At 41.2% G+C, this 20,706-nt stretch overlaps 1 protein-coding gene across 1 annotated transcript in view; it reads left to right on the top strand.

The window, feature by feature from the left end:
- The window catches only part of MMRN1 (multimerin 1), a gene marked incomplete at both ends in the record, with an annotated part of 54,950 nt that extends 53,252 nt beyond the window's left edge, over nucleotides 1-1,698 (top strand). Inside the window, one exon of the mRNA XM_084234068.1 lies at nucleotides 1,277-1,698. Coding sequence (XP_084090194.1) covers nucleotides 1,277-1,698 — 422 coding nt within the window. The remainder of the gene's footprint in view (nucleotides 1-1,276) is intronic.
- Between the last annotated feature and the right edge of the window lie 19,008 nt (nucleotides 1,699-20,706).

The following is a 20,706-nucleotide window of genomic DNA, read 5'->3' as shown; positions in this document are numbered from 1 at the left end:
ATTGGTACACACTTCTGGAAAATCTCCCTGTTGGTGAAATAGAGGTAGTTTAATGAAAATGTTCTATTCTCTCCAGTTTTTCATGCACCTTAAAAGAAAACACAGATGTGTATATCTCACTATATAAACTCTCTCTCCTCAAACAAATTATTAAAGAAACACCTTTGATACATGTCAAGTAAGGTCATTTAAAGGAAGCTTTAATAAGTGCTTAACAGTATATTTTCCCTGAAACTAATATTGCCATTTGACTGGTGAGGACTGTTAGAATATGCTCACAAGTATTGAGCAGAACAAAATGCCTTTTGCAGATGCCACTTACTTTCATAAGTATTGGTTGCTGTAGATTCATTTCTGATTTTTATAAAGGATGATGTATACAGCATTTAAAATGCATTCTTAAAATACCAGATGGTCTCATTCATAGCAGGAATTTAGAAAACCTAATTAAGGGACAAGGAAAAAAACTAATTAATACAAAGTAAAAATCAAAATCAACAAGCAACTATAAACCAGAGACACACTACGGGGGCAGGGAGAGGGGAGAGGAAGGATTAGGGTCAAAATAAAAGGGGGTGCAATTGTATGGGGAATATAACCAAAATGAAAATGCATACATTGTGCAAAAATGAAAAATTATATAAGAATTATATAAAATAAAATATTAAAAATATTTTAATGTAGCCAATAAATTTCAGTTGAAGCTTTTCTTAATATACTTCATATTAAAGCGTAAAATTTTTAGTCTATTTTTAAATATCGTCCTGCTTAAATACATTTGGCATTAATTACACAGAAAATTGCTTTTGTCTAATTCTCTATGGTGCCTGTGACTTTATTTGGTTTCTCTTTTTGCCTCTTTTGACAAGGTGCTGGAAAAATTGTCTCTACATCATGTCCGTTTCAATTCTTGTGAGGGTCTTTAAAACAGCTGGCATACCCTAATAATCACAGAGTGCTTTGAGCTCTTCTACCTCCAGAGAGATCATAGCAACGTGCAAATTAATCTTTGAGGCAAAGCTAAGAGGGGGGTATCAAATGTTATTTTCACGATCTTCTAATCTCAATAGAGAAACTGAGGCTCAGAGAGGCTAAGCCATTTAGGGTAACTCAGTCAATAGAAGAGGCAGGCATCAAAATTCTGAGCTCTTTTTCATCCAATGAGTGACCTTTTTACTTCTGCTAATCCTTTTTATATCTGAGATAAACTAATAAAGGCAAGAGAAAGAACAAAAGAAAAACATAAAAGCTCTCTCTGTATTTTTCCCTCCAACAGATTTCTCCAAAGGATCTTACCGGTATGCACCAATGGTGGCATTTTTTGCATCTCATACCTATGGAATGACTACACCTGGTCCTATCCTATTTAATAACTTGGATGTCAATTATGGAGCTTCATATACTCCAAGAACTGGGAAATTCAAGGTTCCTTATCTTGGGGTTTATGTTTTTAAGTATACCATTGAGTCATTTAGTGCTCACATCTCTGGATTTTTAGTGGTTGATGGAGTAGACAAGCTTGCATTTGAGTCTGAAAATATTAACAGTGAAATACACTGTGATAGGGTTTTGACTGGTGATGCCTTGTTAGAATTAAATTACGGGCAGGAAGTGTGGCTGCGACTTGTAAAAGGAAAAATTCCAGCCAAATTTCCTCCTGCTACTACATTTAGTGGTTACTTGTTATACCGAACATAAATTAGTATAAAAGGCAGACTATCACCTTTACTAAGAAGTAACCAGTGTTTTTATTTGTCTTTTCATGCACATATGCTCTGTTTTTGTTTTATTCTATAGGAGATGAAAGCTAACTTCTGTTTTAATCTGTCTAAGCCTATGAGTTTATTCACCTACTTAAGAATTATTTGAATATCTATTGAATAATCTGTATTTGAAGGAGTTATTGCTCCTTAACAGAATAGTGTCACAGAAAGCAAAGTGCACATGTTATGTTAGCATAACTCTTCCTTTTCTTGTTTGTTTTTCATGTTAAGTCATTTCAATGTAAAGTAATACTATAAAAGGATGATTATTCATTATTGTCAATCTCAGTAATTCCAATAAAACACTTAACTTTTGTTATTTCCTGTGACAACACATAACTCTTTTCTTTAATTCACAAATTCAAGTAAGTTACTCTAAGACTGACAGGTGCTTTTGAAAACTGATTTTTACTATTTACTGTTAAGTTGAACAATTTTAGATATTAAAATTTTCATTCATATCCCAAATTATGAAAGTTGAATTTGATATTGAAATATTTGTAACTCATTCACTTCCTGTAGTTGCAGAATAAAGAAACTATTGACAAATATTTGAACATTGATATCCAAGTCTTAGGATATATAAGTGGATCATTTACTTGTATCTACTATACATTATCTAGAAGGGAAAAATACAAACAAATGAGCACTCTTTTGCAGCAACCTTTCAGTCCTGCCCATATTGTAAAGAGATTGTTTCATAATGGTCTATCACGATATTATGATTTATGGAATATACACTCTGCTTGGTTCTCTTCTAAGCAACTTACATGTAATATCTCTTTGATTCCTTACAAAATGTTTTATAAGAATAATGTTATTATCATTTTTTATAGTTGCAGTAACTGAGACACAGAAAGATTAATGAACAGATTAAGCTCCACACTGAGTAAAGGCTGAAGCAGACTATTTTTTAAAGATTTATTTATTTATGTATACAAGAGTAGGGTGTAGAACAAAGGTGAGAGGTGTGGGGTGGGGGTGAGCAGATTCACCAGAGACTGACTAGGGAGCAGATTACTGAAATACACTGCTGAGGGGAGCAGCAGGCAAGACAGAAGAAGTCTGCCAGGTCATGTGGGTCTCTCCCTGGCCGGGGATCTAACTCATGCTACTGTGGCTACAGATAACTTCATAGTGCTAGGACTGAACCCCTTGTGCCACCAGAGAGACCTATGAAGCAAAATTTAGACAGTTTCCCCCACACCCATATCCATTCTTTCTCTGTATTGTCTCCTACAGATGTAGGTCATTTAGACCATTTCCAATGTGTTATTGTTACATTATTTTCACAGTGAACAATATTTCATAGTGAACCCTTAAACAGCATCTCTTTATATGTATGACAGAAGTATTTCTGAACAGATTTCCATAAATAAAGTAATAAAGTAATAATGAAAAAAAAACATTGGCATGGCAAGAATTGTTAATGAATGGATTAATTTATTATATACTTACTATAATCCTATGAATTACTATTGACACTATAAACAACATATTATATATTATCATCCTCTCTCCACTGATGAGAAACAGAGACACTAGAAGGTAAGTTCCCCAATATTACAGAATATTATAGAAAATTTGTGGAACATAGAATAATTGTATTTTAAATTTTGATAAATTTGTCCTTGAAAAGATTTGTGCCAATCCATAGCCCCATTTTTTCATGTAAAAGGGCAAATCCCAAGGATATTCTTATCCAAACTTAATTTTGAAAATATTGCAAATCTTGAAGGTGAAAAAGTAGAAACTTGAAAAATTTCAAATATACTAAAACTTGAAAGGAGATGCCCAGACAAAGCCTCTTAAATGAATATTTGCAGTGACTTTATTTGTAATAGCCAAAATGACAAAAATGTCACATATCCAGTGACAGAAGAATAGTTAAGCAAACTCTAGTACATCCTTAGACTAAAGGACTGCCAAGCAGTAAAAAGGAAGTGAACACGTTACAGCATGTATGAGTGTCATAATTATCCAGGAGAAGATTTCACATTGCAGCCTGTCGAATCTCAATCAATCCTGCAGGAAAGTGTGAAGTAAGTAATTTTTTAATTGAGATGTAATTGACATATAACATCATAAAGGTATGCCAAATGAACTGATATATGTGCATATTGCAAAATGATTACATTAAGTCAGTTAACATCCATCACTCACATAGTTACATTTTTTTCTTGTGATGAGAGCTTGTATGACCAACTATATATGTTTTTTTTTAATTTTTTTTATTTATGCATTCAAGAATTGGAGTCTAGGCCAGAGGTGGGGGAGGGAAGGAGGAGAGAATTCACCAGAGACAGAGTTGGGAGCAGAACAGGCAGATCCACTGAAATACACTGCTGAGGGGAACAGCAGGCAAGACAGGAGAAGTTTGCTGTGCCGTGTGGGTCAACTCCCTGGCCGGGAATGGAACTCATGCTGCAGTGCCTGGCTATAGCTTGATTGTGCTGAGACTTAACCTTTTGCACCACCAGGGAGGTCTCCTATGACCTACTATATTACCAACATTCATCTACACATTACAAATTGTTAGCTTTAGTACGGCCATCAGTATGTGTCATGTTGAGCCCAAATAGCTGGGCCTTTATACCCTCATCTCTCATTAGAGATTCAGGTAACATGGAAGACTGTGTGTTAATTGTCAATCTCAGTAATTCCAATAAAACACTTAACTTTTGTTATTTCCTCCATGACCAGTGAGCTGGTGACTGACAATATTTTTATTCTCTATGACAATATTTTTATTCTCTAGTGTCATTTTTCAAAAATATTTGGAAATTTTCAAGTTTCTTTAGTTCCCATTTAAGATTGCATTATAATTTACAATATTTTTCATTCTATTCCTTCATGTACTCGGATATTAAATGGATTTTTTTTTCAAATACACTTTCAAATATACTTAACATAGAATCCAGAGATTTCAATGTTCTGCTTTTTCTTAAACATTAGCAGAACAAAAGAAATTATTTGAGAATATTTGTCATATTGTTATAGGGCAGCCCCGATATTGAACAGGTTGCCTGGCTGTGGTTTGCAGTGTTTGGGCTGCCCCTCTACCTGCCCTCTAACAATATCCATGTATAATTTATTGGTTTTGTAGCTAGCTAATTAAGAAAATTTAGTATTATATGGTGCTTTGGTATTGGGAATTTTAAATTTTAAAATTCTTTCTTTTTTTAAAAAAAGATTTATTTATTTATACAAGCACTGAGCACAGTCAGAAGTGCAGGAGAGTGAGAGGATTCACCAGAGCCGGAGAAGGGAACAGAACAGGGAGACTGACAAAATACACTGCTGAGGGGAGTAGTGGATGCAATTAATGGAAAATTACCATCAATAGTGAAATGGCATTTTTCACTTTTCAATTTGCTGTGAAATTGCTTGGTTATATTTTAAAAAGTCACCTAATAGAAAGTAAGACAATAAATTGAGAAATGCATTTTTAATTGTCATTATCAGACTTACCTATGTAGAAAGGATCCAGCACTGGGATTTTCTTTATTTCTTCTGTGGCAGCAACAGATTTTTATGGATATTTGTAGATAGAATTCCAGAGTCCTCTCTCTTCAGAACTTCCTATACAGCAAGTTCCTGAAGCACAGAAAAGCTTGAATTATTAGTGATAATCTCATACCCATTCATTCATCAATTGTTTAATAAACATCTAACTTATGACTGGTAGGAAAAATTGATGGAGGACAAGAATTAAAAAACAAAAAAAGTGAAAAGGAGGTGCACTGCAAGACCAGAAACCTGGCTTACACAAGGAGGTGGGGGTAGAAGAGATGAGCATAGCCATTGACACAGCTGTGGAAACCAAGATCCTTAGGCGCAGACAACACAGTTGGAGAAACTAGTATCCTTAGGCACGGACAAGTATCCTTAGGCCCTGACACCTAGATTACAAAGCATAACATCTTTGCAGTTATCCAAGCAAGCGCACATCCAAAGGTAAAGATATGGAGATTGAACCCATTGTGGAATCTCTGGTCCCTTTCAAATTCTACATAGTTCTCCAAAATTAGCAACCAACTGACTGGGCTCAAGGAGTAAACCCCTCCCAAACAGAAGAAGACTGTCAGTGCAGTCTCTGCACTGGCTTGGGGGCAGCAATCCCACTGCCCACCTGTGACTATGCAGGTGCTTCTTTTCACCAACTCTCTCCTACAGGGCAGCAGCTCCCGGCCTGCCTGGCCATGACCTGTACCTGCCCGGACTTCCCCTCACTTACCTTCATCAGTGGAGGCAGCTCTCCTCATGTCCGCCTGCCTGCAGCCATGCAGGCCTCTCTCAGCAAACCTGTCCCTTTCCAGGCAGCTCTTCCTGCCTGCTTGTGTCTTTTACTCTCTTATCCCTTTCCCTGATAAGCCTGCCCTTTAAATATAACTAAAATGTCTCTGTCTCGTGGAGAAACTTGCCGTGTGTCACGGAAAGGGGAGCTCTGGTGAAACCTTTCCCAGAGTGAACCCAAGGACCCCGCACTCCAAACCCACTGAGTTCAAAAGCGACAACAAAAATCATATAGAAAGATAATATAAAAATAAATATCGTGAAAATCTATACAGACAGATGTTGCATTTTTTTAACCTGTTATGAGATTCATCTGCTGTTCACTACCTCTAAACTCAAGAGCAGTCTGTGAGAATGGAAATGTATCATTAATACAAGCCCCTCTTTTTCCTGCACCTTTGACCAAATTTCCATTTCATTCTTTTAGCTCATTCCAAGAATTAAAGAACTTCCCAGTCCGACTAAGAATGTCTAAATTGTCCTTCCATACTCTCTTCCACCAGCCAAAATTCTCATTTTGGAAGAAAGGGCCAATATCACTTGGGAATTAAAAAATGATGAAAAAAAAATTGTTGTATACCTGCAACTAATGTTCTCTGTTAAGTTTCCCTCAAAGGAAAAAAAAATTAAAATATAGCAATTTCAGTTTATTAAATCCTTTTAGAGGGGAAATTTTGGTTGCTTATCTTCTGTTTCAAAATATAAATTTACAGTCAAATGAATTCCTTATTTGTATTTCTGTTAAATTGTATATAAAAAGATCCTTTTATATATTTATGTTATGTATTCAATTATACACAGATTAAATATATTTAATCAAATATAGTTATATATCAATCTAAATAGATATATAATTTTTATATATAAAACTTAAGCAATTTATTATGTACTTGTCATTTACTGAAGAAAATGGATAGATTTGATATCTTTTAAATTACTATGGTATGGAGGGCAGATCAACATGGTGGTGAGGAAACACTGTAAGATCTCCCATAAAAAAAAAAAAGTTAATACGGAGGAAAAGCGGCAGGTCCCAGTGAGAACTGGGACACGGAAGATTAAACGGGCGACTCCAGCAAACTACCCGAAGAAGAAAGTTGTCATAAAAGAGGACTAGAAGGGAGGAAAGCTCAGAACCCTGCTACCCTCCCCCACCCACAAAGTCGGCACTCTCTGACCAACAGAAAGGAGGAAAAAACAAAAAAACTAAAACAAACAACAAGAACAAACTATGCATCAAGTGGGACTATGAGCGGAAAGGAACTATTTCAGCCACCACACCCCGTGAACTGGAGCTGTGGAGAACCCTGCAGAATTCCCTGCCGAGGTGAGCAAACGGCTCCAGGAGCCATTAGAGAAAAACAAAGACTTGGAGACCTACAAACAGCCCTGGGCCAGACGGTAAGCTTGTGCAGAAAAGCTGCGTGCTTGAAAAGGATACGAGGAGAGGATCGAGGATCGTGGCTGCCCAAGTCCTCGCGCCTGCGAACTAGGCTTGTGGGGAGACGCGCAGGGGCCCTCACTGAGGTGAATGTCCCTCACTGAGTAAACAGAAACCAGGAGCCCGGACACAGGAGCGGGGTGCAAAAGGTGCCATTTCTGCAGACACTGAACTGGGCTACAGCCCATGTCCTGGACCTGAGGGCTTTGGATCTGAGACCCGGGGCACGAAATTCGGGGTGTGGGATCCCCATGACGGTGAGGCACAAGGCAGACACAGCACCCCAAAGCTGTTGAGGCTTTCCCCACCACTCCCACTCTGTTCCCCTGTCCCACGGGGTGAAAAAACAGCTCCCCAAGGACACTAGGCGAGATCTCTGGTGCCACCTAGTGATCAGAAAAAAAATCACCAACACCCTATAGAATAGGGACCTTTCTTCAGTAAAGACTGCTTGAAACCTGCAGAAGGCTCCCAGAGGACTCAGAGGTAATCTGGAAGTTTGCCCAAGCCAGGCCTCTTCTGACCAGCAGTCCGAGCCCAGAGGGAAAGCAGGCACCCACGGCTGGGGCAGACTGGGTGCGCGGAAGAGTGTGCCTGTATCCAAATTGCCATTTTAGAATAGTGACCTTTCCTCAGTAAAGACTGCTTGAAACTGGCAGATGTCTCCGGGAGGAGTCAGAGGTGAGCTGGGAAGTTTGCCCAAGCCAGGCCCCCCTCTGACCAGCAGTCCAAGCCCAGAGGAGGAGCGGGCACCCTCTCGGCTGGGCAGATCCAGCGTGCAGGAGAGTGTGCCTATCTCCAAACCACCATTTTAGAATAGGGAACTTTCTTCAATAAAGACTACTTGAAACGGGCAGAAGGCTCTCGAGGAGCCAGAGGTGAGCTGGGAAGTTTGCTCACACCAGGCCTCTTCAGGACAGCAGTCCTAGCCCAGAGGGGGAGCGGGCACCCACAGCCAGGGTAGACCAGGCGTGCAGAAGAGTGTGCCTGTCTCCAAAGCTCCATTTTAGAACAGGGACCTTTCTTCAATAAAGACTGCTTGAATCTGGCAGAAGGCTCCCCGTGGAGCCAGAGGGACAAGGTTCCCAGCGCAGTCAGAGGTGAGCTGAAGGCCCCCACAAGCCCGGTCCCGCCTGCAGGAAGTCGGAGCCTAGAGGAGGATCCAGAGATTTGGAACCCAGAGTGCAATCCAGCTGCCCCACCTCCAGTGAAGTCGGTGGGACTTCAAGACGCACATTTGTAACTAAACACAGAAGGAGGAGAGATTCTGTGACAGTGACCTTTAACATACTCAAAATACCACTGCCTCACTAGACTTCTGGCATAACAGTTTTTGACACGTTTGGATTACCAGTTTCTGAAACTCCTGAAAGAACACACCAAAAAGATGCCAGCCAGAACCAGCGGCACAGTGTCCTAACGCATAAGGCAAATTAGAAGATAGGCAGCAGGGAAAAGAAAAACTACAAGCAACATAGCAACGCCTCAGAAAAAAGACACATCACAAAACAAACAAACAAACAAACAAACAAAAAAAACCACTTACCAGCTTGCAACTACGGTGACTTGGAAGAACTTCTGAGCCATCAAGAAAAAGAATTTAAAATTGCCATGATGAAAAAACCGATGGAAGTCATTAAAGAAAACAACTCTCAGAAGAGTGCAATTGAGTCCCTAAAGAGGGAAGTAAAAGAAATGCAGGAGATCAAAGAATTAATGGAGGAGCTAAAGAAATCTGGGAAAAGCAATGAAACCAGAAAAGATGAAATGGAAGAATGAATAAGTACTCTTGAAGACACAGAAATAAAAAGAACCAAAACAGAGAAGGAAAGAGAAGTATGAAGGAAAAAGACCTAAGAAAGACTTTGGGAACTACCTGACTCCATGAGGAAAGGAAATATAAGAGTTATAGGAATCCCAGAAAGAGAGGAGAGAGATGTAGGAACAGGGAAAATATTCAAGGAAATAATTGAAGAGAACTTCCCAAACGTGAAGAAGGAGCTGAAAATTGATACAGGAAGCAAGAACACCAAACTTCCATGATGAAAGGAAAAACACAGCAAGACACATAATAGTACAGCTCCCAAGAATCCAAGACAAGGAAAAAATAATGAAGCTGACAAGAGGGAAGAAACAGATAACATTCAAAGGAAAACCAATCAGGCTGACATCAGACTTCCCCGAAGAAACACTACGGGCAAGGAGAGAGTGGAGGGTCATAGTCAACAGACTCCAAGAAAACAGATGCCAACCAAGAATACTCTATCCCACAAAGCTCTCCTTCCTCTATGAAGAAAGAATAAGGACCTTCCCAGACAAACAGAAACTCTGGAATTTCATTACAACTAAACCCCCACTCCAAAAAATACTACAAGGAGTCCTAAAGCCAGAACCTCAGAGGGATGAGTAACAACAATAGAAGGCAAAAAAAAAAAAAGTTATTAAAAGAATAAATAAATAAAATCAAAGGAAAGACAAACACAATGGCAAATACAGATGCTAACATATGAATATTAACTCTAAATGTAAATGGACTAAACTCTTCAATAAAAAGACACAGAGTTGCAGGCTGGATTAAGAAACAAAACCCAACCTTTTGCTGTCTCCAGGAAACACATTTAGCTACAAAAGATAAAAATAGACTCAAAGTTAAAGGATGGAAAACAATTCTACAAGCAAATGGACCATAAAAGAAAGCAGGAACAGCTATACTTCTATCAGATAAAACAGATTTCAAACTCAAAAACGTAAAAAGAGACCCCAACGGTCACTCCATTATGATCAAGGGGACAATACTTCCAGGAAGAAATACCACTCATTAACATATATTCACCAAACGAAGGAGCACCAAAATATATCAGACAACTATTATCATCTTTGAAAACAGACATCAGAGAAAACACATACGAAGTGGGAGACTTCAACACACCACTATCAACAAAGGGTAGATAAACGAGACAATAAATAAGTAAACACACTAAAGCTCTAAATAAGGATATAGAGCACTTGGGCTTAACAGACATCTACAGAACACTAACCCCAAAAAATCTGAGTACACATTTTTCTCAAGTGCACATGGATCATTCTCCAGGATTGCTCACATACTGGGACCCAGACAAACATCAACAGATACACCAAGATTAAAATTATACCAACCATCTTTTCTGACCATGAAGGCATCAAATAGAAATAAACCATAAAAAGAAGGCAAGGAAATCTCCTACCTCATGGAGATTGAAAACCACACTACTGAAAGACTACTGGACTAATGAGGAGATCAAAGAAGAAATTAAAAACATTTTGAATTGAATGACAAGGAGGACACCAATTTCCTAAATGTATGGGATGCAGCAAAAGCAGTAATAAGAGAAAAATATATAGCAATAGAGGCTCACATCAAGAAACAAGAAAGAAATCAAAGAAAAAAACCTAATCTCAAAGATCAAAGATCTAGAAAAAGAACCACAAAAAAACGCCTAAAACCAGCAGAAGAAAAGAAATAATAAAAACTGAAGCAGAAATAAATGAAATTGAAACAAAACAAAACAAAAAAAATCCAAAAGATCAATGAAAGCAAGAGCTGGTTCTTTGAAAAAAATCAAGAAAATAGACAAACCCCTAGCCAGGCTCACAAAGGAAAAAAGGGAGAAAGCACAAATAAACAGGATCATAAATGAAAGAGGAGAAATCATAACGGACACAGCAACAATCGAAAGAATAATCAGAAACTACTATGAACAGTTATATGGAAACAAGTTCAACAATCTAGAGGAGATGGACAAATTCCTACAACTCTACAATCACCCAAAGCTAGATAAAGAAGAAATAGAACACCTAAACAGACCAATTACAAGCAGCAAAATTGAAATGGTAATCAAAAACCTCCCCAAAAACAAAAGCCTGGGACCTGATGGATTTACAAATGAATTCTAACAAATGTTCAGAAATGAATTAGTGCCTATCCTTCACAAACTCTTCCAAAAAATTGAGAAGGGCGGGATAATACCAAACACGATCTATGAAGCCAGCATTACACTAATTCCAAAACCGAAAAAGGACAACACAAAAAAAGAAAATGACAGGCCAATCTCCCTAATGAATACTGATGCAAAAATCCTCAATAAAATTTTAGCTATCAGAATCCAACAATGTATCCATAAGATAATTCACCACGACCAAGTAGGATTCATTCCAGGGACACAAGGATGGTTCAACATCTGAAAATCAATCAACGCTATCCAACACATCAACGAAAAGAAATACAAAAACCATATGACAATATCAATAGATGCCGAGAAAGCTTTCAACAAAGTGCAACACCCATTCATGATAAAATCCCTTGAAATTCTTGGGATACAAGGAACATACCTCAACATCATAAAGGCCACATATGACATGCCAACAGCCAGTATCATTCTCAATGATGAAAAGCAGAAAGCATTCCCATTAAGATCTGGTACAAGACAAGGATGTCCACTCTCACCACTGCTTTTCAATATAATACTGGAAGTCCTAGCCAGATCAATAAAACAAGAGAAAGACATACAAGGAATACAAATAGGAAAAGAAGTCAAACTATCACTATTTGCAGATGATATGATAATATACATAGAGAACCCCAAAAACTGCACAGAAAACTAATTCAAGTAATCAATCAGTTCAGTAAAGTGGCAGGATACAAAATCAACATGCAAAATTTAGTAGCCTTCCTATACACAAACAATAAATCTGAAGAAGAAAAAATTAAAAAAAAATCCCTTTTATTATCAAAACAAAAAAAATCAAATACTTGGGAATAAATCTAACAAAAGAGGTAAAGGACCTATACAAAGAAAATTATAAATCACTGCTAAAATAAATAGAAGAAGACACAAAGAAATGGAAAGACATCCCCTGCTCATGGATTGGAAGAATAAACATTATTAAAATGGCCATCCTACCAAAAGCAATATACAGATTCAATGCTATTCTAATAAAAATTTCAATGACATTTTTCAAAGGAATAGAACAATTATTGATGAAATTCATATGGAATCATCAAAAGCCCTGAATAGCCAAAGATCTCCTGAAAAAAAAAAAAAAAAAAAAGAAGGGACTGGAGGCATCACACTCCCAGATTTCAAATTATACTACAAAGCCATAATCATCAAAACTGCATGGTATTGGAACAAGAACAGACACATAGACCAATAGAATTGAATAGAAAATCCAGAAATAAACCCACAGATTTATGGTCAATTAATCTTTGACAAAGGAGCAAAGACTGTGCATTGGAGCAAAGAAAGTTTGTTGAGTAAATGGTGCTGGGAAAACTGGGTCACTACATGCAAAAGAATGAAGCTTGACCACTACCTCACACCATGCACAAAAACCAACTCAAAATGAATGAAAGAACTAGACATAAGTCCTGAAACCATAAAATACATAGAAGGAAATATAGGTGAAACACTACATGATATGCACCTCAAAGACATCCTTACAGACACATCATCCAAAGCAGTGATAGTGAAGGCAAAGATAAACAGCTGGGACTACATCAAATTAAAGAGCTTCTGCACAGCAAAAGAGACAATAACAAAAACAAAGAGAACCCCCACCAACTGGGAGAACCTTTTTACACACAACACTAATGATAATGGACTGATCACAAAAATCTACAAAGAGCTGATGAGACTCAACAAAAACAAAGAAAATAATCCAGTCAAAAATGGGCAGAAGAGCTAAAAAGAAACTTCTCTGAAGAGGAAATGCAAATGGCCAACAGGCATATGAAAAAATGTTCAACATCACTTGTAATCAGGGAAATGCAAATCAAAACTACCATGAGATACCATCTTACACCAGTGAGAATGGCACATATTAAAAAAACTAGCAAGAGGGCCCCCGGTGGCACAGCGGTTGAGCGCTGGGTTGCAAAGCTGCCCGCGGCCTCCGCGGCGCTGGTTCGATCCCCGGCTGCTCCAGGCCACCGGAGGAGGGTCCCAAATGGCGCGCAGACCTCTCCTGCCGCCCGCTGCTCCCCTCAGCAGTGTACTTCGGTCCTTCTGCCTGCTCTGCTCCCCACTCTGGCTCTGGTGAATTCTCTCACCCTCCCGCGCTTCTGACTGTACCCAGTGCATGTATAAAATAAACAAACAAACAAATAAATAAATAAATAAAACATGCCTTAATAAAAAAAAAATTAAAAAAAAAAACTAGCAAGAACAAATGTTGGGGAGGTTGTGGAGAAAAAGGAACTCTCCTGCACTATTGCTGGGAGTGCAAAGTGGTCCAACCACTATGGAGAGCTGTGTGGAGATTTCTGGACCTACTAAACATAGAGCTTCCATATGAACCAGCAATTCCACTCCTAGGTATTTACCCAAAGGACACAGAAACATCAATTCCAAAGAGCACCTGCACCCGTATGTTTATGGCAGCACTATTTACAATAGCTAAGCTTTGGAAACAACCCAAATGCCCAAAAGCAGATGACTGGATCAAGAAGATGTGGTACATATATACCATGGAATATTACTCAGCATTCAAAAAAGATAAACACATGCAATTTGCAGCAACGTGGATGGAGCTGGAAGGGATCATGCTCAGCGAAATAAGCCAGAAAGGAAAAGAAAAATACCAGATGGTCTCACTCATAGCAGGAATCTAGAGAACTTAAATAAGGGACCAGGAAAAAGAATAACTATAAGAAAGAAAATATCAAAATCAAGAAACAACTGTATGGGGGACAGGGGGTGGGGAAAGGAGGGCTTGGGGTCAAAATAAGGGCGTTGTAATTGTAAGGGAAATATGAAAATAAAATTTAAATAAAATAAATAAATTACTATGGTTTGTTAGTGTCAAATTTTTTCACATTAGAAACTAATGAATGATAGGACCTCCCTGGCGGCTCAAGGGATTAAGCACCACACTATGAAGTAATCCACAGCCTCTGCAGCACGTGTTCGATCCCTGGCCGACCAGGGAGAAACCCACATGTGAGGCAGTCCTCTCCTGTCTCGCCCTCTACTCCCCTCAGCAGTGTATTTCAGTCAATTTGGCTGTTCTGTTCCCCACTCTGTCTCTGGTGGATCCTCTCACCCCTGCGTCTCTGGCCTATACCCCAGCTCCTGTATGCATAAATAAATAATCTTTAAAAAAAAAGAATCTGAGTGATATTCTTTGTATATGTTCTTCATCAAACACAGATTTTACATTTTCAAAATTTTCCTTATTCACAATTGTTTGACTATCTTATTATAATTCAAGGCTCACAAGTGACATGTTAAAGCAGACCAATCACCTCAGCTTGAGAGCTTTTATCACAACTCAGTGAGAATCTTCAATGTGTTTTGAGAAAGCAGCATTCATTTCCCTGACTGACATTCTAATTAAATAATCCCAATTGTGGAAAAGTCCAAATTTTAGAGTTTTTATTATTTTATTCATGGATTGCTTTGTAAATTGTCAAAGCCCAGGCTTTAGTTAAAAGCAAAACATATTAAAAAAAAAAAAAAGCAAAACATAAATTGAAAGAGTAAGAGAACCTGTGGGAAAAGGAAGAAAAGGAGGACACCGATGAAATGAGGTAAGTTGCGGGAGTGAAATGAGAAAAAATATACAGCTACATTGTTTAGTTTTGAGAGAGAAAAACACAGGATGAGATGGTGTGAAGAGTGAAAACCACCAACGATGTTAGATACTGGCGACTTTTGACATCCCTCTAGGATTGATGGTCTAAAAACTAGCAGCTATCTGTGAAAGGGAATGATTACGGTCACGACCACTACTGTGGTATGGGTTCAGTCTATGATACTGACTCTTGAGAAAAGTGCTCATTATCATTGTCAGATGACAGGCAGGGAGACAGGTGGCAAGGCTCAAGTCTGTCTCTGATTTGAAGTCGAAGGGGCTTTTATAGGCAGAAAGAAAAATAGGAAAGAAGGAGCTTTGTGACTTGGTAAATTTTGATTGGTTAGTCATAAAGTGGTCTGTAGGGTAAGGAAAAAGTATCAGGCTTTTCTGCCCTCCTGCCATTAGGATAGAGGAGGGAACCCTGTGGTCCTGAATGCATGCCTGATGGTGGGCACCTGAAATGGGTACACCTGGGCTGAGAGACTGAGTTTATAAGGGCGGCGTCACGGGGATACCAGCAGAAGCCAAGAACAAATGGAAGCCGAGAGAAGAAGAGAAGCAGAGAACGCCAGAGAACCCAGATAGAGTGGGGATTTGCTGGGGGCTGGGAGGACTGCCAGCCTCCCAACCCCCCAGCACCCCTGCCTGCCATAAGCCTGGTAAATCTCAATAAAAGACTGGCAAAAGCCACTGAGGACTGTTCTTCCTCAGAAAACCTGCTCAGTGCACTGTTCCTGCCCCTACATTGTCCATTTATAGAGAAGCATGCAGAAGCTATTTCACATATTCTGGTTCTTGGGATTCCTGTTGATGAACCTCTTGTCACTAAGTGCAGTCCGAGGAACTTCTCTGTTTCTTTTAGTTCTGTCAGCACCTATTAGCTCCAGGCAGCTTGGGGCTTGGCGCGAGGTGACTCAAACCTACATGTAGATGTTTCATTTGCAGATAAATGTCAAGTTCTGCTGTACTTGTAAAAACAAGGAAAGTTTGATTTTTTTTTTTTATTTGGGCTAGAGGTCTGAGGGTGTAGGGTCTGACCGGGCACAGTGCAGGTTTTCTGATCCCATGCAGACTGGGTAAAGGAGGAGTCAGAGTCCTCAGTGGTTTTTTTTGCAGGTCTTTTATTGGGGTTCACCAGGCATATGGCAGGCAGGGGTGCTGGCTGGGGGGGCTGGGAGGCTGGCAGACCTCACAGCCCACAGCAAGTCTTCACTCTATCTGGGCTCTCTAGCGTTCGTTCTGCTTCTCAGCTTCTCTTTCGGCTTCTGCTTCGGCTTCTACTGCTGCTGCTGGCGTCCCCGTGACAGTCTTAGCTCAGCTGAAAAGCAGTCTTAGCTCAGCTGAATCCCATCTACCTATGCCCACACCCTATTCCAGGTGCCCGCCATCAGGCATGCATTCAGGACAAGGATCCATCATCTATCCTGATGGCGGAAGGGCAGAAAAGCCTGACATTTTCTTTACCCTACAGAGGGCAAATTGACCTTGGTTTCATTATTCACTCCAGTTGCAATTTTGAAAACCTAAAAGTTGAGATATACATTGTCCTTTGGACTTTGCAAAATACTCTTCTCTGAGTTATGTGACATCAACTTCACAAACTAGGAAGGAAACAGTTTATTCCATAATTTAAAAAATTCTTTGTGGTTATGTATTCTTATTTTTTGCTGTCTTGTTTTGTAAGAGTAGCCGTTGTGGCTCTCGGCTCTCTGAAGGCACTGTGGCCCCAGCTGGGCGGCATCGGCCTGGGCTACACCACAGCAGCTGGGTTTGATGACTGACCCCATACATTGGGTTTTGAGTTTTTTGGTACTAAAAAAGGCAAGAGGTGGAAAAATAAAAACATGAGAGAAAAAATACCACAACATACAACAGGTTTAAAACTGGCCAGTGCTAATCAGATCTTGTCTGTCCAGCTCCAGCTGGAGAACGCACGGGGTGGGTTGGATGCTGTAGGGTAAATAATTGTCAGGTTTTTCTGCCCTCCCACCATTAGGAGTGCTGATGGATCCCTGTGGTCCTGAATACATGTTTGATGGCGGGCACCTGGAGTAGGGTGTGGGCATACATAGGTGGGTACTCCTGGGCTGAGACTGGGCTTTTAAGGGCGGTGTCCCGGGGATGCCTGCAGAGTGAAAGAGAGACTGCAAGAGAACCAGCAGAGAAGCAGAGGCTGCAAGAGAATGCCAGAGAGCCCAGAAAGAGTGAAGATTTGCTGGGGGCTGGGAGGCCTGCCAGCCTCCTGGCCCCCCAGCAACCCTGCCTGCCATGTACCTGGTAAACTCAATAAAAGTCTGAAAAGCCACTGAGGGCTCCAGGATTCTCCTTTACCTGTCTTCTCCAATCATAGAGATCCTGCCCCGTGCCTTCTTGCTGCTATAGATGCGTGATGGAGATTTTGGTTTGCAAACCTGTAGGTTAAGGAAAAATATCAGGCTTTTCTGCCCTCCCGCCATCAGGATAGATGATGGATCCTTGTCCTGAATGCATGCCTGATGGCGGGCACCTGGAATAGGGTGTGGGCATAGGTAGATGGGATTCAGCTGAGCTAAGACTGTGCTTTTTAAGGGCGGTGTCACGGGGACTTCAGCAGCAGCAAGTAGTAGCAGCAGCAGAAGCCGAAGCAGCAGAACAAACTCCAGAGAGCTCAGATAAAGACTTGCTGGGGGCTGGGAGGCCTGCCAGCCTCCCAGCCCCCCAGCCAGCACCCCTGCCTGCCATATGCCTGGTGAACCCTAATAAAAACCTGCAAAATCACTCAGGACTCTGACTCCTCCTTTACCCGGTCTGCATGGGATCAGAAAACCTGCACTGTGCCCAGTCCGGCCTCTATACTCCTCCTTTACCCGGTCTGCATGGTGTAGGGTAAAAAAAATATCAGGCTTTTCTGCCCTTCCGCCATCAGGATAGATGATGGATCCTTGTCCTGAATGCATGCCTGATGGCGGGCACCTGGAATAGGGTGTGGGCATAGGTAGATGGGATTCAGCTGAGCTGAGACTGTGCTTTTAAGGGCGGCGTCACGGGGGGACGCCAGCAGCAGAAGCAGCAGAAGCAGCAGCAGTAGTAGTAGCTGTAGCAGCTGAAGCAGAAGTCGAAGAGAAGCCGAGATCACCAGAGAGCCCAGATAGAGTGAAGACTTGCTGGGGGCTGGGAGGCCTGCTAGCCTCCCAGCCCCCCAGCCAGCACCCCTGCCTGCCATATACCTGGTGAACCCCAATAAAAAACCTGCAAAACCGCTGAGGACTCTGACTCCTCCTTTACCCGGTCTGCATGGGATCAGAAAACCTGCACCTGTGCCCAGTCCGGCCCTTACACATGGGATCGGAGAACCTGCATTGTGCCCAGTCCTGCCTCTACAGGGATATATTAGCAGAGTCTCCAGTGGGGTGAAGAAATAAAAGACAAAACAAGAACTTGAGAGACTATCCTGAAGGGGCTTCAGGAGAGACTGGTCTAGATTCTCTCCTGAGAAGATCTGCACATAGACCTTTGCTTCAGCTTCACTCATGGGGGGGGTCTACTGGTCCATATCTGGTATAGGGTAAATTAAGTGAATCAGGTATTTTTATGCCCTCCTGCTAGCCTCTATGACTACCACCTGCAGTCTTGCCCTCCTCCTAGGTTGCAAGGATGCCCAGGGCCAGGGATCATGGTCTCAGGGTAAGCACGCCTGTGATTGTGGATGCCTGGGCCCAGAGAGACGGGCATTGGCAGATGTAGGTGTGGACACCTGTGCTGAGAGGCAAGGGATAAAAGGATGGGGTCCACTCTGAGGCAAGACTATCCCCAAACTTCCCAGCCTCCCCACCTCCTTGGATCTGGGAGCTCGCCTTGCCTGCTGGCCACAACATCTGGCATCTCTGAAGCCTGTGAATGCTGGTGCCATGGTCCGTGGACACCACCTCGGAGAGTTGTCTGATGTCTGGCACTGCCCACCCTGGCCTTAGGATTTTTGCAATTTAGTAATTTCCCTATTAAGAGAGAAAATTACCATCCCCTCCCCCTTTTTTGGTGGACTCCAACGTCAATTTCTGGAATAATGTAACCATTAGTTTGTTCAGCAGACTCCTCAGAGGGCTGCCAGGCAGCTCCACACATTAGGATAAAAAGGAGGTAGGTAAAGTGGATGAAATTTTAATAAATAGAAATTAAGTTATATAATGCAATTGCCAGGTTTCTGCAATTATATTGCTGCTGATAAAAGTATGTTAGCAAATAGGCTTAAAAGTTTTCTGTTTTTTTGCACTCTAGAAGTGAAGAAAGTGCTAGAGATTTTTTAAAATTTCTTATTAAATGCAGATTTATTTGAAGTTGCTTTTTTTTTTTTTTGCGTAGAACTGGGGTGTAGGCAGAAGTGCAGAAGGCAAGAGAATTCACCAGAAACAGAGCAGGGAATAGAATAGGCTAGATCTACTGAACTATACTGCTAAGGGGAGCAGCAAGAGAGACAGGAGAGGTCTGCTGTGCCATGTGGTTAACTCCCTGGCCCAGGATGAACTCATGTGGCAGTGATAGTGCTGAGACTTAACCCCTAGGCCACCAGGTGGGCCCTAAATCTGCATTTAAATAAGGTTTTTGGACCCATCTGCAAAGTAAAGCTGGTGTGTGGAGAAGCTTCCTCACACCAACAATTCTTAGACATTAGCAGGTGTATTCAACTCAATTCAGCTCAATTCTGACACCATCTACCCATAGATACCATCAATTTAGAGCTCAATCTCCCAAGACTGCCTCCTAGCTCAGACTCCATCCATAAGCCCAGGCTGTCATCTGTGCTTTTGACCTACTAACTACATATTGCAGGTTCCCAGACCCTAAATAAATTGCTAGAGGCACTCACAGAACTCAAATCTATTTACTCATTAGGTCACTTTAGTGCAAACACACACGGGGCAAGTTCATTGCCGATTAGAGCAGACAGATAAAGAGTCCTGGAGCCCTAGATAAATTTTACAGGCCTTTAATGCTCTCTCAAGGACCCAGGTACACAGGTGTAGGGTAAGGAAAAATGTCAGGGTTTTCTGCCCTCCCGCCATCAGGATAGATGATGGATCCTTGCGGTCCCGAATGCATGCCTGATGGCGGGCACCTGGAATAGGGTGTGGGCATAGGTAGATGGGATTCACCTGGGCTGAGACTGGGCTTTTAAGGGCGGCGTCATGGGGATGCCAGCAGAAGCTGAAAAAGATGCCGAGAAAGAAGCAGCAGAAGCCAAGAGAGAAGCAAGAGAAGCAGAAGCCAAGAGAAAGCCAGAGAGCCCAGATAGAGTGAAGACTTATCAGCCTCTCGGCCCCCCAGCACCCCTGCCTGCCATGTACCTGGTAATCTAAATAAAAAAACTGACAAAAGCCACCGAGGTCTCCAGGACTCTCTCCTCCTTTACCCCGTCTGCATGGGATCATAGAAAACCTGCTCCATGGCCAGTCCTGCCCCTACAGCAGGGCACACCAGGCAAGGAGGCTGGCATGCAAGGAGGCAGGCACAGGCCAGGCAGGCAGCTAGGAGGCAGGCAAGCAACTCAGCCTCCCACCCTCTCACCACCCTCAGGAATCTTTGTACTCTTTCTCAGGCCTCTGGCATTCTCAGTTT

This window comes from Talpa europaea, assembly GCF_964194135.1.
Source record: "Talpa europaea genome assembly, chromosome: 5".
Taxonomy (NCBI): domain Eukaryota; kingdom Metazoa; phylum Chordata; class Mammalia; order Eulipotyphla; family Talpidae; genus Talpa; species Talpa europaea.
This window is presented reverse-complemented; position numbering and strand designations above follow the sequence as displayed.